Raw genomic sequence first — 15,885 nt, 5'->3', positions numbered from 1 at the left:
TCACAGGTGCAGCAGCTGTTTCTTGGCTTTCTCCACACCCTGGGCTGGGCCCCTGATGCTCACGGTGTCACTGCCAGAGCCCTTGGTGGGGAAGTGGATGTGGACTCCACCACACTCCTTGACGATGGAGCAGACGAAGCGGCCTTTGGCACCAATGAGGGAACTGTGCAGTTTGGAAGGAATAGAGACCTCCACCTCTGTGCTGTTGGCCTAAGGGAGGACAGTACCAGCCTCTTGAGTCAAGCTGCAGAAATGTGTTTGCACCCACTCTGCTTACCCTCTGACTCCCACCTTGCTAGGAGCTTTATACAGCTGGAAGAAATGCCTGAGCAGAGGGCTTGGAGACTGGCTACTCCTGACAGGAGCAGTCACAGACTTTGGTTTACGAGTCACGAACAGACCGACACGTTTGTCTCCACCCTGCCCTCATCCATTACAACCACGTCTGTATCTGTGTCTTCTAGCAACATTGTCAAGTCCCTCAACCGCAAAAGGCCAGTCGCTTCACTTACCAGCTCCTTCTGGATGGCAAGAATCCTGTGGCGAGCAGCCTCACAGTTTGCCCTCTTGCCTGTGATAACAATTGTCTCCGAGCTGCTGTTCTTTGCTGGGAGATCAATTTTGGTGTTGCTTTCTTTACGGATCTGCCACAAAGAAAAAAAAAATCATCTCAGAAGTGTCCCATGTCAGAAGAAAAGCCCTTGCAGGCTATATTTGACATCACCAATGAGCAGGAGAGAGCATCCAGTGGGCTTTTGCTGCAGGCAGCGATCATCACGAGCACTTGAGTTAGGAGCAATATCTCACCTTCTTGATGTTGGCACCTCCTTTCCCTATGATGTTCTTGTGGAACTGTTTGCAGATGGGGACAGAAATAGAAAAGCTGTTTTCAACCTAAGGGAGAAAGGAAGGGAGAACTGAAGATTACACTGTCGTGGCAAGGGAGGCCTGACTTCAGGAACTCTGATAAACGAGCTTTTGAAAATAGGCTTAGACCCAAGGAAGTTCTCTATACGAGGGACTTGTAAGACTAAACAAAGGCAAGGACGTTCCCCTATAGCCTTCACATAACAGGTACTACCCCCTGCCTCCATTCAGCCAAAACAGCGTCGACAGCTCCCTCCTCTTGAGGTGTTTTAGCTCTACCCAAGCCAGTAGAGCTCTGCTTTGCCCCAGGGTTATCCAGGCACGTAGGAGGGAACAAGCACTTCTGCTATTAAGCAGAGCACAAGCATTCCTCTGCTTTGAGAAGAGAGCATTGTGCTCATGAAACATTGAAAAGACTTACTTACATGCCTCTCCAGCTATAACAAAGAGAATCCTTCCTTCTCTGCAGCAAAAAAATGAATGCTGACTTTTCAAGAATGCTATGGATGAGTTTCATAACCAAGGGGTGTCATCCACCTGCCACACAATTTGTCTTCTGCAACCTCGATTAAGCATGTCAAGACATCCTATGGATGTGATAAACACCTCATCACCTCTGCTCTGTTGCCCCTTCTTCCCCCAGTTTCTTACTGGAACTAGTAACTCCAGCTCACCAGTTCCTTGACCATGGCTTCAATCTGTTCCTGAGCCACATGCACATCTTCCGTAGGTCCTTCCAAAGTGATGTTATCCTCTCCTCCAGTGAATTTGATGTGAACCTTGAGGTGAAAGACAATGAACCTCTTAAGAATTTGCCAAGATCCAAGCCAGGCCAATGCTCTTGGTCAGGCCTACACCATCGATCCCTGCCACTAAGAGATGTGCTCCTTCCCAAAAAGCCCAAACCAAATCCCCACAATTTTACAAGTCAGTAACTTAACGATTTCGGCCATATGGCAGTGCCTAGAGCCCAAGGCTCTGGTGCTGTCCCAGTTTCTGCAAGGGCTTTGGAGAAGTTTACTCATCTAGCCTTTATCTAGATACCGTCTAACTCACCAGGGAGAAGCCTCGCTGCACTCGCCATTTCCAGGTATCCTACTACATCAGTTCTCAAAACAGCACCACATAAAGCTTCCTTGGAAGGGCTCAACCCATGACAATAACATAGGATGAGCAGTGTTTGCAGCAGTAAAAGAGAGGGTTCCCTTGAACAGCAAAGATCTGTGTCATTTCCCCCTGGGTTTACCCACGCTAGAAGACACCTCTCTCTTCCGTGACAAGTGATCTGGACTAAACCTTTTTCTACGCCGGGGGTGCTAAGCTAACCAGCTCATCCATACCTTTGGCATCTGCTGAGTTATTTTGGCCAGGTTCTGTCCTTTCTTTCCGATAATGAAACGATGAAGCCAAGAGGGGGCAGAGACCGAGGAGACGGTAAAACTGTTGGCCTGAGAGACAGAAAAACAGAGAAGCTGTTTGATGGACAAACTGGGAGAGGCCTTCACAACAATTCAGTTCCAATTCCCATGCTGCACCTCCGGTATTGACTTCTAAGCTGCACCTCTAATGGCCCAAGAGAGAGCACCCCCGCTACACCTGTCAGTGCTCACAAATGTATCTTCGCGGGACCTTCAAAGGAGGCCTAGCCCATCTTGTCAGTACCTTTGCATAGACTTCAGTCAATGCTTGCCCAAGTTTCTCAGGCTCGCCTCGCAGTATCAGCGTCTCCGAGCTACTGTCAGTGGGTGGGATCTCGACAGAGACTCCAGTCTTCTCCAAGATCTCCTGCAGGGAATTCCCCTTGGGGCCGATGACATACTTGTGCTGGGACTTCTTCACCTCCACTGCAATAGCCGTAGTCTTCTTTTTCTGTAGGGGCAGAGACACTGAGGCATCAATCACAAGGGGGCGGGGAAGGACAAGAGCGACAGGAAGAGGCACAAGATGCAGTCAAACTCTGCACCCAGCAAAGAGCAAAGCCAAGCTGAGCACAGTGGCTCGGCAGCACCCTAGCACCCCTTGGACCCCTGCCTACAGAAAGCCTTGTGCTCAAAAATTCACAGGGCAAGTACAAAACTAGCATGCTGGGTCAAGCTCCCTGGGACACGGCATGCAAGAGACCACACACACACACACAGGCATGTCGTTGTCGTCGTCCCCGTCCCCCCGTTGGACAACAGGGTTCAACTCCCAGCCGTCTCCCAGGCAGTGCTGTGATGCAACACTGTGCAGGCTATAAGCCGATTGTTGAAATCCAGACCGGTACAAATACAGACCTAACCACGAGGAGAAACAGCCCAGCAACCCACAACAAGGATATTCACAGCAGCGTTGGCTGTGGGAAATAAACTGGAGTGACATTCACTCTTCAGCAACTTCTACTTAGGTAGCAACTTTGATACTGTCAGCTGGCCACCACTGTAGACTTCACACTTCTTTCCTTCCTTAGTAGCCCCGGTGTGAACAAGAGCCAGGGGAGCTCTTGGTGGCCTGCTAATTCCCACGATACAGAAAAGCCAGAAATCTGTCACCTCCCGGATAGTATCAGCCCAGCTCCCACTCTGCCGAGTGAGGAAACAGTAGGATTCGGGGTCATGTACTGCAAGGGCTGCTGAGCCAGATGCAACCGAGGGATGCACAAAAGTAGAACAAGAAGGGAAGAGTGCCTAGGAGCGGGTGCCAGGGGAAGGTGGGAAGCTTTATGGACCATCCGTACCTTCTCCTCATAGATCTTCTTAACGCGAGCCACAGCCTGGGCTAGTTGCTCCTTTTCTCCGGTGAAGACTATCTCGGTCTTGTTGACACTGGGTGGAGGAATGTCGATGCGCGTCCCTGTGTCCTGCATGAGCTCCCTCACCAGCTTGTTGTAAGGGCCGGCAATGAAAGGGTGGTACACTTTCTCCACTTCCAGCCGCTCCACGGCACGCTTATCCTGGAAGAGCCCACAACAGACCTTGGTGGGAACTGCCCTCTATATTACAGTCTCTGCCAGGCACAGCTAAGCTCCCAGGGGTGTCCTGCCTGACACTCTGGCCCAAGCAACCTTCTCAGTTTGCGGGCTTGTAGATCTCCACCTCTTTCAATCTACAAATACGGTTGCTGCTGCTGCTCCTTGTTTACGATATTCACCCCTGTGATCTCCTGCCTTATCCCAGCTGGCACCTAAGACGCGTCCCTTCAACTATCAAATGCTTGTTTGGGCTTCAGAGATGGACAAAACGCAGCACAAGAAGTTTCAGGACCTGGCAGCGGTGCTCATACAGCCGGCGAGTGGCACAGTATAAGTCTCCGTTCAGGCTAACGTTAGCCACTGACTGTAGCCACGGTGGCTACAAACTCCGACTATACCGTGGGGAAGCAAAAAGGCTGACCAGCTAATGCCATGAGAGAGATCACAGTACTGAGGTACCTGCTCAGCGGAGATAAGCAGGATCTCGTGCCGGGCCTTCTCAATCCCTTCTTTAGTGCCGCTGATCTTGATCTGGTTGCTGGGGTCATCTGGGCGGGGGATCTGCATTTTGGTTGCAGTTTTGAGCTTCAGGTCCTGCAGCTTCTCACCCTTCTTTCCAATGACAAAACGGTGGTGCTCCTTGGGGATGGCAACTGTCGCTGAAGCCTGCAGCAGAAGAACCAAGCATCTGTGAAAAGCCTTGCCTGCACTGGCAGATCCACAGGAACAGAGCCAGGGAAAGCAAGGTGGACGCTGCTCAGCATACTGCTCCTCAGAGCAAACACAACGCCTTCCCAGCACATTCTGTCTGAGGGCTGACACTGTACCGGTTGATCTACAGTGCCTCCATGCCACGGTAGCGGCCTGGGTGAATGACCTGAATCCCCGCAGCAGCACAGTCCTAAGTGCACTTGTATCAGCTTAACATGCTTCTATATGCAAAGGGAAGAGTATGTTTTGGGAAAGGCAGTATCAGCGGAAATACTGTAACCAATAGCACATCTTGATTTTCTTTGACAAGGTGTGAACCGCACAGGGGGGCTTATCTGGGATGGCTCTGCACTCTGATAACAGCTGTAAAATCCAGGGTTACAGATCTCTCTTCCAATAGGCCGTACCCTCTTCAGAAGCAGCTTAATGTGCATTGGGAAAAAAAGACTAGCTACCTGACCGAGAGCAACTGCCCTTATCCTACCAAAGAAAAAGTTACCATTGTTACTGAAGAGCGGCGGGGAGGCGACTGGGCGACCGCCCCCCGCAGCCCTGTCCCCTCGGGGGTGGCCCCGGCCCTCCCACCAACCCGCGGGGCAGCCGCCACAGACGGGGGAGCGCAATGTGACTCAGGGCTTTGGTTCGCGCCCTGGGTGCCGCCGGAGCGCTCCCCGTTGCCGGCGCAGTGCGGGGCGGCCACTGCGTGGGGGAGCGGCTGGGGAGGCCGGCAGGCTGGGCGGGTGCAGGAGGCCGGTGGGCCGAGCCCCTCCGCGCAGCCCCCGCACCCCCGCTCGCTGCGGAGGGTTGCCCTGGCGGCACGTGGGCCACACCACGCCAATGGGAAAGGCCGAGACCACAGAGTGCAGTCGGGTGCTCGCTGGACATCCCGCTTGCGGAGCCCGTCTCTCTGCTGCCGCTGTCTTGTTGGAGGCAGCGCAACCCGCCCGGCCGCAGAGACGGGCCCGCACCCTCCTCCCGCTATAGCTGAGGCTATACCCCCAACCCCCACCGCCCGCCCCGCGCGGCCAGTGCCACCGCGTGCCCCGGGACCGGCCTTGCCTCTAGTAGGCCCGCAGCTAAGCCTATGCTGGGCACGAGGCCCAGGGGCCTGCCGCCATCGTGGCCAAGAAGAGAGATGTGTGTGACCTCCCAACATACGGGTGGTCCCTCCCCTGTGTGCCCTTTGTCAGCCGGTTGCTAGGGGAAGAGCCCGACTCGTTCCCATAGCAACCGACCAAAGGGCACATGGGGGCGGGGCCACACCTGTGTTGGCAGGTCACGCACTTCTCTCCTCTTCACCAAGATGGTGCCCCGGGACCGGCTTCACCTCTCGTAGGCCTGCAGCGAAGCCTGTGCTGGGCACGAGGCCGAGGGGCCCGCCTCTTCCCGCCAGCTGCGCGCGTGGGAGCGGCGGTCAGGGTCGCTGGCTGCGCGAGGCGCGGGGCAAAGGTGAGGAGACGCGGCGGGAGGGGGGCGGCCAGCGGCGCTGCCCTCCCTCGGCGGGGCTCGGGGGTCTGCCTGCGTGGCCCCCGTCTGGAGGGGCGGTGCAGGACAGCCCCTTCCCCGGCTCTCCGGGAACTCTCCGGGAAGCCCCTCTGGGGTGCTGAGCAGGTGCTGGTGAGGAGGAAGCAGCCGAGGGGAGCTGCGGGGTGGGGCACACACACACCCCCACCACCACCCCCATACCCACAAACACCCCCGCCCACCCCGGTCCATCCCTAAAATCCTTCATCCATTCCCACCCGTCCGTCCCTAAACCCCTTCCCCCGCCCCCTCCCCTACTCCCGTCCCTCTGTCCCTGGCATGGCCCAACTGCCCAGCACCACCAGACCACTCTGGCCCAAACACCATAAGGCAATGGTTCCCACCTGACAATAGCAAGTCGAGGAACATTTTTTTTCCTAAATAAAGACATTTTTGCTTCATATGCTGCCCACTACACCAAATTATGTCTTGCTGACTGACTGGATACCCAGCAAAGATGAACTCCACATCAAATCGATCAAACATATCAATCATTGAAACGTATCCAAGGCAGTTTCTTGTATTATAATACAGGAAAATAGCATGCAATATGATAAAAGGAAACAGCAGTAGCTATTGTGAGCGATATGACAAAAGAGCAATAGGAGCGAAGCACCAAATTGTCACTGCAAAGCCTTAACGAGACTAAGGAAAAGGAGACATCGCCAATTCCAACCCCAACATCACACAAGACCACCCTTTATCTGGGAGCGCCCTTGCAGCCGGCACCAGCAGTCTCTCGGGACCTGGGAAATTCCCCTGGAGAAGGTGCCAGAAAGGAATCCTCTTGCTGCTTCTCAACCTGCCCTGGCAGACATATGACGCACATCATAAAAAGTTCTGCTCCCTGCTTTCTGTGGTGAAAAATTGACCAAAACCTTTTGCGCTCATGCAGAGCCAAAAAGATACATTTTAGGAAAGCGCAGCATGGCTCCCCTGGAGAAGGTGGCAGGCAGGAATTCTCTTGCTGCTTCTCAACCTGCCCTGGCACCCATGTGAGGAACAGCACAGCACAAAAATTCTGCTCCCTGATTTCTGTGGTGAGCAAAATTGACCCTTTAGAGTTGCAATCATTAAGAGCCCCAAAAAATCATCTTGGGAAAGTGCAGCACAGCTCCCCTGGAGAAGGTGCCAGGAAGGAATTCTCTTGCTGCTTCTCAACCTGCCCTGGCAGATGTGTGAGGCACAGCACAAAAGTTCTGCTCCCTGATTTCTGTGGTGAGCAAAATTGACACGGCACATTTGCAATAATACACAGACCCAAGAAGTCACCTTGGAAAAGTAAAAGCGCAACACTGCTCCCCTGGAGAAGGTGCAAGGAAGGAGTTCTCTTGCTGTTTCTCACCCTCCCCTTGCAGCCATGTAAGGAACAGCACAAAAGTTCTGCTCCCTGCTTTCTGCTCTGAGAAAAAGAAAATTGACCTCTCATACCTGGAATCATTCACATTCCAAAAGAAGCCACCTTGGGAACATGCAGCCCTGCTCCCCTGGAGAAGGTGCCAGGAAGGAATTCTCCTGCTGCTTTTCACCCTGCCCTGGTAGCCCTGTCAGGCACAGAGCATAAATTCTGCTCCCTGATTTCTGTGGTGAGCAAAATTGGCCTCTTTTCATTGGCAATCATGCACAGCCCAAAGAAACTCACCTTGACAAAGTGCAGCAGTGCTCCCTGGAGAAGGTGCCAGGAAGGAATCTTCTTGCTGTTTCTCTCCCTGCCCTTGCAACCATGTGGGGAGAAGCACAAAAGTTCTTCTCCCTGCTTTCTGTGGTGAGAAAATTGACTCGAACCTTTTGCACTCATGCAGAACCAGAGCTCACCCGGTGAAAGTGCAGCACTGCTCCCCTGGAGAAGGTGACAGGGAGGAATTCTCTTGCTGCTTCTCACCATGCCCTGGCAGCCATGTGAGGCACAGCACAAAAATTCTGCTCCCTGCTTTCTGTGGTGAATGAAATTGACCGGTTTAGTTGTACTCGTGCAGAGACAAGACTTTTCTTACTCGAAAGCAAAACCAGAAAGCCACACAGGCTTGGGAATCCTCTTGTTCTTCTGCGTGGCTGGTGACTTCCCATGGCTCTTCCGCAAGGCAGGAGAAACAACCATGAATTTGGAAGCCCACGTAAATTCAAGTACACTTAGTCCTCTGACAGTCACTACTTATGGGCCAGCAGTCCTCTCACCCCTCCACAGATCTGCCTCAGTCCTCTAGCAGTCATCCTCCATGGAGGGACCACAAGTCCTCCACACCTACCTACCAACTCACCAGAAATGAGTCAGACCACACCAGAAGTGACACTGCCTGACCTGCAGGAGATATAGAAACCATCATTACTGGTTGACAAGACAGAAAAAACACCGCCATCCACCAGACAGCAGAAAAACAACCAGAAGAAACATTGTATACAAACCAAAGGCCCCCATCCAAACCCTGCAAAGGCCAAAAACATGAAAAAAGGCACTCTCCACATAAAAAAACCAAACCAAAACCACACAAAGAACACATAATAAGATCACACTACCATAACCCCAGGAACTCAGAGCCAACAAACCCAGATTCTGTCCATAACAATAACACGCTTTAACGCTTTACTCGCTTAACCTCTGGCATACCACAACCTTGTCGCCCCCAAACCCCAGCACGCTGTAGCCCTAAGGCAACACAAAATGGAACACAAAGTCCCTGGAGATCTCTGTCAGGGCCTTCAGGTGGACCCTGACCTCAGGCATCGCAACCTTGAAGTGGGAGCCATGTGGAGGCACCAGAACATCACCGGCACCCATCTTCACACCCTGAAACAGTGCCTGGGATAAACGCTCCTGGGCAGAAAGACTGAGGCACTCGGAGGCTTTGAACCGGCTGGCCACAGTCACAGGGCTTGAGCTCATCATTTCTGTGTCAGAGCCACCAGGCAGGTGGCCCCATCCTCCCAGAGAGACCGCTCAGGGCACCTGTACCCAGCTCCAGGGGGCTGGACACACAGCCTCGGATCCATGGGGGGAGGGGTGCTTTAATCCTGGGAGCAGGATTTGTAACAGTGCCCCTGAGGAGGAAAGCCTCCTCAGGCCTGGAAGCCTGAGAGACATCCCTGCGCTGCTCCACACGTCACCAAAAGCAGGGGCTGAGGAAGGCTGCTTTGGGGCCCGTCGAGGGAACCAGCTCCCCTGGGCTGCTCTGCGGCCACCGGCTGCCGTTGCTGTCGCGCGGGTCTCAGTGCTGCTCTGCAGTCGGCCGTCACCTCCCCGCGGGACACTCTCCAGCGCAGCACACGTCTGCACTGGCTCTCCCTGGGGACAAAGATCACAAGCGAGGGACGGGCTTGGCTTTGCCCCCAGTCCCAGGCTGCCACCAGAGAGACCTGCCACCCCCCGCCCCAGCTGTGCGATGTGGGCACCACGTACAGCTGCAGCTGTGGGTCAGGGCAGCTGTGGGCAGGGGGCAAGCCCCGTGGCGGTGCCCCCGGCGCTGGCAGCAGGCAGAGCTGGGGGAGCGAGGGGCAGCCCAGGGCAGCCGGCAGCTGGCGGCGGGGCCCGGCAGGGTGCAGCACCCTCAGCAATGCCCGGCTCCTTGCGCCTCGGCCCCAGGGCTGCAGCGCAGGGCTGGCCCCAGCCGGGGCTGGGCTGGGAACAGCCAGGCAGGGCCCCTGGCACCCCGGCACGCACCTGCTCCCTGCATGGGGCAGCCTGGTCCTTTGCAATCGACCCCGTGGCATCCAGAGAAGGGCCCTGCCCTGGGCCTGAGCCATCGCTGCAGGGATGAGGCCTTCCTCGGCGTCCGTCCCTCAAATCCCTCCCTCCGGCCCCCACGATCCATCCCTAAAACACTTCCCCTCGCCCCCAGTCCCTGCGAGCGGGGAATCCGCCTCCCCAGCTTTGAGCCCGGGCGGCGCAAGCCCCCCCAGGGCTCACCCTGCCATCCATGTGGTTCCTGGAAGAAACACCATCCCGCCATGCCCGCAGGCAAACCGCTATCCCTATGGACACAATGTGGGCAGCCGGCACGGGGCGGGGGGGGGGGTGTCACTCTCGGGGCTATTCTAGTGAGCAACACTCAGAGAGGCCAAAAACTGGAGTGCAGGGGTGATGCCGGCATTACAGCCGGCTGCAAGCGAAAGGCACTCAATGGGCATGGGCGCTGCTGGGAGGGAAAGCGCCACGTCAGGACGGTCGGCAATCTCGGCTGGCTGGGAGGGAGCTCCATCGAGCGCTCAGAGTCGAGGCTTGAGATCCTTGCAGCCACGGAGGTTGTTGCACGGAGAGCTGCGCTAAGCAAGGCTGGTTTATCTCTTTGGCTGCAACACGAGCGTGCTGCACCCATGCATGTGTGCTTCCCCTGAGCCGACAGAGAACTTTCTCTCCTGGGCTCTGTTCCCTCTGGGACAGCGGCTGTGAGCGAGGCAGGGCTGTCAGATATGCACAGCAGGGGTCGAGGGGCTCAGAACGGATAAACCCCCCGGCCTGCGCCCGGCCCTGCCCCTCTCTTACAGCCTCCATGGCAGTTCCCCTGCAGCTGAGTAGAACCATCAACGCTCTGTCTTCAGGGGGGTTTCTTGTACATAGAAAAAGGGGACAGCACAAAGCGTGAAGCAGAGCCAAGAAGGTGGCACCTGATTTTAAAAAGAATACATTCAGTACATCACAAAAAAATGCGGTGGAACTCACTCTTCCAATTGGGTTAGGCAGGAGGAAAATGGATTTGGAAAGCTCACTTCAAGCTATAAGGTGGCTACTGAACACAGACTCTCCCGTGCATGTCCTGCACATTGGTTCCGCGCCTTGGACATGCCTGCGGTTTCCCTGAAGCACCCTCTCTGGGTTACTCTTCCAAAGGGGTTCCTGGGACATCTGCATAGGGAAGCTGCCTGAAGCAATCACCGTTTGTTATCCTGTCAGGTTTCAGCCAGGGCAGATAGCCTGTGCATGCAGGGACTACAGACTTTTTCTGTAACTACAGACTTTTTCTGTTAACACACTGATCTTGCAGAGAAGTCATGCACTGTGCAATTAAAAACAGAGAACAGTGCGAAACTAGTTTTGGCCTTCAAGGCATTTCTGACCTAATTACATTGAACTTTATTTGCTCAGAAGCCCTTTAAAATTGCTCCAGTTGAAGGCAGTTTCCTGATCAGCTCTGGGTTCAGACTAACTCCTATACACCTACAGCCGTCCAACTCTGAAAAGTCACACAAGGACCCCCTACATCACCCCAGCTTTGAAGTGTCACTTCCAGTGCCTCCCTCTGGGCTAGAAGCATTTCCTTCCTGCCCCAAACGGAATTTCAAAGCTTCAGAGACACCCTTTGGAGAGCCTGCCCCACCTCTCAGCACCACGAAGACACAGGTGCTGACGCCCAAAGGCACTTCCAAGTCCTGTCCCTGCCTTCCCCGCAGAACCCTCCACCTCCGAACTCTCCCCAGCCCCGGAGAAGGGGCAGGGATACCTCGTTGTGCTGGAAGCCGGGACAGCGTGAGGCAATTCAGCATCCTACAGCCGGATGGCCTCAACGTTCGGGGCCAGCAAAGCACCCTGCCCTGCGCACTACTGCAAAAGCAGGCTGAAGAAGGTTGCCATCCTACCAGAGCTGGAAGGGGAAGAAACTGCAGTGAATATCACAGCAGGTACGCTGCCTGCAGCTGTTAGGTGCTACCGCTCAACGCCGTCCCAGGTAAGGAGTGCCGACACTTTCCTCAGCCTCACAGACCCCCTGCGAGCCCAGGGACCTGGCCTCACTGATTTAGGGCTCCCACAGACGGGAATTTGCTCTCCGAGGAAATGCAGTCATTGCAATCAACCTTTCCTCCCCAAAACATCAGCTGGAATGTGGATAACTGGCTAGCTGAAAAGGGTCACATAGACATAGTCCAGCTGGCTGGACAAAAATGCACATGGCTCTCAGCTTATCTGAAGTAAAGCAAAATACACTGTCCTTGGCTGTTCTTGTTACACAATAACAGGAAGATTGCGGTGGGAAAAGAATGTTGCAGGTGGGAAGAGATAACTACAGAAGAGAAACTAGGGGCGGGCTTGGTATTTAGGCAACTAACCAATAATGAGCTTAACTTTTGTAATATGTATGAGCTAATTATAACAAGGTATAAAAGGTGACTAAGAAACAATAAACGAAGTCTGCTGATCACTCATATTGAGTGACTGTGTCTTCCCTCCGTCGCGACAAATGGCGCCCGAACATTCAATTGCTGAAGTTCAGCATAAAAATCGTATCAAGCAGGATTCAACACACGCTGGATCACTCAATAGAAGAGTTGGCAAGGACATTGCCAAGAGATGCCAGACACGACTGGGTATCTGTTTTGGTGGTGACGACTAGATCTGGAAATCCCAGAGGGAAGCTGTACAGGGATTTACAAGGTCCTGCCTACGTATTTCCACAGTGAAAAGCAGCAGCCTGCTTGAATAGCATCCTGGAAGCTTCCATAGCCTTGCCAGGCTTTGGTAGGAGCCTCTTGGACCTTCACGCTTCCCAGGAGAAAGAGCAAAGAGCCTTCTCTTGACCCCTGTTTTCCTGGGGAAGAAACTGAAGCAACTCAGGTGCACTAAGGCAGATGGCAGGTCTTTGCTGCGTTCTGGACCTCAGCTGCTGCACCAAGACCTCTGGGACCAAGCAACTCGGAGCTAACTACCAGCCAGCTGAACTGGTTTCCTTGCAGGTGCAGTGTCCAAAATGCATTACCTTCTCCAGTTCAGCAAACTGGAAAAACAGTGACTGTCTTCTCAGACCAACAGGAACAGTACAGGCTGTCCACGACACAGCACACATCGGGCACTTGACCAGGAGACTGCCCAAATACCACGTGCTTGTGGCCTCCCAGGGAATGGGTATATTTGGCCAACAGGGCCACATAACCATTTCAGAAGGTGCTGAGGATTAAGGAGGTTGCTGGTAGCTACTACAGCATGCTAGAGCACTTTCCAGGAGATCTGAGAGAGACAAAGCTCTAGAAAAGGCTCCCAACTCACGCACCAGGTATTTGCTACATCTTTTGCCGGTGCACCCATTGGCATTCTGGTTTGGGGCTAAAGTGTAGTTTTGAAGCCGCTGCCAGCTCATCTCCACTTAAGAGCTCATTCTAATGAAGAATATTTGATCCCAGGGACCAGATCAAACCTACTGGAGAACCAGGTCCTGGACCACACCCTGTTTTTCTCAGGGTCTCGATACCAATTGCTTTGATCTACAATCTCTGATTGCACTTGCTACTCTAGACAAACTGCTGATAAAGCTGCTGATAAATTCTTAAATGTCTCTTCCACCAGCTCAGAGCTTGCCCATTTCTTAACACTGCCCTTGGTCTGCAGGAACTGAGCTCCTAGAGCTGTCGTCTGCCCCGCAGGATCTTCCACAGCCCGAGGGCAGTCCAGCTGCCTTCTTACAATTGCTCCTTCAGTCTAACAGAATCAGTCTTGCACGACTGTGCTCTGAAGACACCGTTGCACTATAAAACTCCACTCTGCAGCTTGCAGGGTTTTAGCAGAGGTTGCGCCATGCTTCAAACACTATAATCAACAGCAAAACCCACGTGCCCTGCCCATTTCCAGCCATGGCAGCAGCACGGCAGCTCAGGTGCTCCGGTTCCTTTTTGTCGCTGTTTCCCAACTATATTATCACGCCACAGTGTTTTGCACAAAAAAAGATGAGCTCCCTACCTCTGCGTGCTGATGCAGTAGCGGGCCTCCCAGTTACCAACATTGCGAACCAGCAGCGTTTTCTGGGTGCTGTACTTGACTGGACAGGCTGAGAAGTTCACCTGGTCGGGGAAGTCCAGGATAGCTCGGGCACCTATAGCTCGGAGAGGCACAACAAACTTCTCCCTTTCTGTGATGCAGATGAGCTCGTGGAAATAATCCTGCAGGGAAAGAAACAATCTCAGCACAATGCTTTTAGTACTTTCCCCATGGCAGAAGGAAAATTGCTGTTTTCTAGGACTATAGCAGTATCATTCAGTAACGCAACAGTACTTTTTACCTTCATGACCTTTCATTCCAGTAGCATGACTTGCACACAGTTGTTAACTTGCAAAGAAGAAACAAGCCCACTGATTCACCCGCTTTCGCAGCAAGCTGGCAGCACCACAATTATCTGATGCTTTGATTCCGAGGCACCAAAACAGAGTCGCTTCACGCAAGGGATCACAGCACTAATGGAACCTGCTTCAATCGCCACCGCAGACTGTTGGAAGCACCACTGAGAACCCAGCTGTGCCACAGCACTAACTTCAAAGCCAGCAACGCGGAGACCTCGTTGAAGCTTGGCAGGGGATGCTCAGGTACGTTTTCAAAAGGACTTCAGCACATACGTGATCAACGGTCAGTCGCTGGGGAAATGCTTCACAAGCTGGACACGGTAATTGCTGCGATGCCAGCTGAGTGTAGGGTACAGCTGTATTTCTCACCCGCTCCCACAGCCTTACAGGGCCAAGGCTGGGGACACGCACCCTTCAAAAGCCACCTGACCCATCTCCCCACACCAGAGCCGGCTCAGCTCCAGACCCAAACTGTTTTTGCAAGAGGTTTCACAGGTACTTCAAAGCACTAACAGTTCCACCCCTGCCCTCAGCAGCCTACGCCAGCTCTGCACTGCAATTCAAGAGAGTTCTTCCTCTGCCTCATCTCAGTTTCCCTTTACATCTCACCCAGCCCCAGGGGACACAGAGACAGCTCTGGCTGATGCCTTAATCGAACCCCTCTGTAAGGTCTGTTCTAGAGGAGTAAGTGACGGGGTGCCTGGTTAGCACACCCACCCCAGGCAGGCGGCATCGGGAGCTGCACACGGGGGACACTCAGACACCCCACCAGAGCAAAGCCGGCTGTGCATTCCCAGCCACTGGCTCATTCAGAACAGAGCCAGGCAATCCCCCCCGCGCCCCGGCTGCCTGGCGTTTAGCAGCAGGAAGGCAAATCAAATTACCAAAAGCATTTTACTGTAGGGATGAGCAGAGCAGTCTCCAGATGTATGGCATGGCGTCGCTGCGCTGGAACTATCACCTTGCCCCCACTGAAATCAGTGGTAAAGCTGCTGCCATAGGGCCAGGAGCCATTACCCCCAGCAGCGCTCTTGTTGATGAGCTGATCAAAGCTCTGCTTCTCATCACTCACTGGCTGCCCTGGTTTTTTCCTCAGTGCTTTTAATTAATTTGATATTTTCATCATTGTTGAAGCAGCAGGTGCTTTGATTTAGGAATTGCATACAGCAGCAAACTCCCTTCAGCAGAACTGATCCAGACTCCTCCACGGCTGGGATTTCCGCTCCCATCCCCATCCCCTCCTGGAAGGGCCCTAAGGCAGCCAGCCCAGGCACAGACACGTACCTATTGCTCTAACGCAAGCGCTGACAGCCAGCGCCTCACCCACCACCCAGCACCTCGCCTACCACCTGCTCAGCTGGGGTTTAAGGTTGTCAACACAGATGCTGCCCCATCCAAGACAAAAAGAATAATCTCTTTTTCTAGACATCTCAAATATTCACCCTAGAAACTGCAGAAGGGCTTTTGCTTTTCCTATTTGGAAGGTAAAATACTAGGAAGGGAACTGCAGCAAGCAACCTGCATGATTTAATACCACATTTCAGGAAAGCGTTTCATCTTCAGCAAGTCGTTCTGAATTAGCAAGTTTGTACTCAATCTTGCAGCTAAGCCCTCTAAAATAAAAGCTATGGGCAGCCCATATGAATTTAAAGCACCTGTTATCTGGGTACTTCACGTCCTGCACTGTTTAGATCCTCAGAAACTCATTAGCAAATGAAGAATGTTATTTGCTTTTGTTGTTGTTGTTCTTTTGGCCACACTACTGTAACAAAGGCATTGCAAAGCCAATTGAAAGCTAC

The 15,885-nt window shown here is 53.5% G+C and overlaps 1 protein-coding gene across 1 annotated transcript; it reads right to left on the bottom strand.

Moving 5' to 3' along the window:
* Nucleotides 1–14,034, bottom strand: LOC130159853 (vigilin-like). Its single transcript, XM_056361885.1, has 11 exons — nt 14,029–14,034; nt 13,710–13,909; nt 12,736–12,772; nt 4,277–4,483; nt 3,584–3,799; nt 2,530–2,736; nt 2,214–2,315; nt 1,542–1,586; nt 808–894; nt 513–644; nt 1–210 (listed from the first exon to the last, which is right to left on the bottom strand). The coding sequence occupies exons 1-11, from the start codon at nt 14,032–14,034 to the stop codon at nt 1–3; spliced, it is 1,449 nt and encodes a 482-aa protein (XP_056217860.1).
* Between the last annotated feature and the right edge of the window lie 1,851 nt (nt 14,035–15,885).

The sequence above is a fragment of the Falco biarmicus genome, chromosome 16 (genome assembly GCF_023638135.1).
Source record: "Falco biarmicus isolate bFalBia1 chromosome 16, bFalBia1.pri, whole genome shotgun sequence".
NCBI lineage: Eukaryota > Metazoa > Chordata > Aves > Falconiformes > Falconidae > Falco > Falco biarmicus.
The sequence above is the reverse complement of the archived record's forward strand: the minus strand, read 5'-3'. Positions and strand labels throughout refer to the sequence as shown.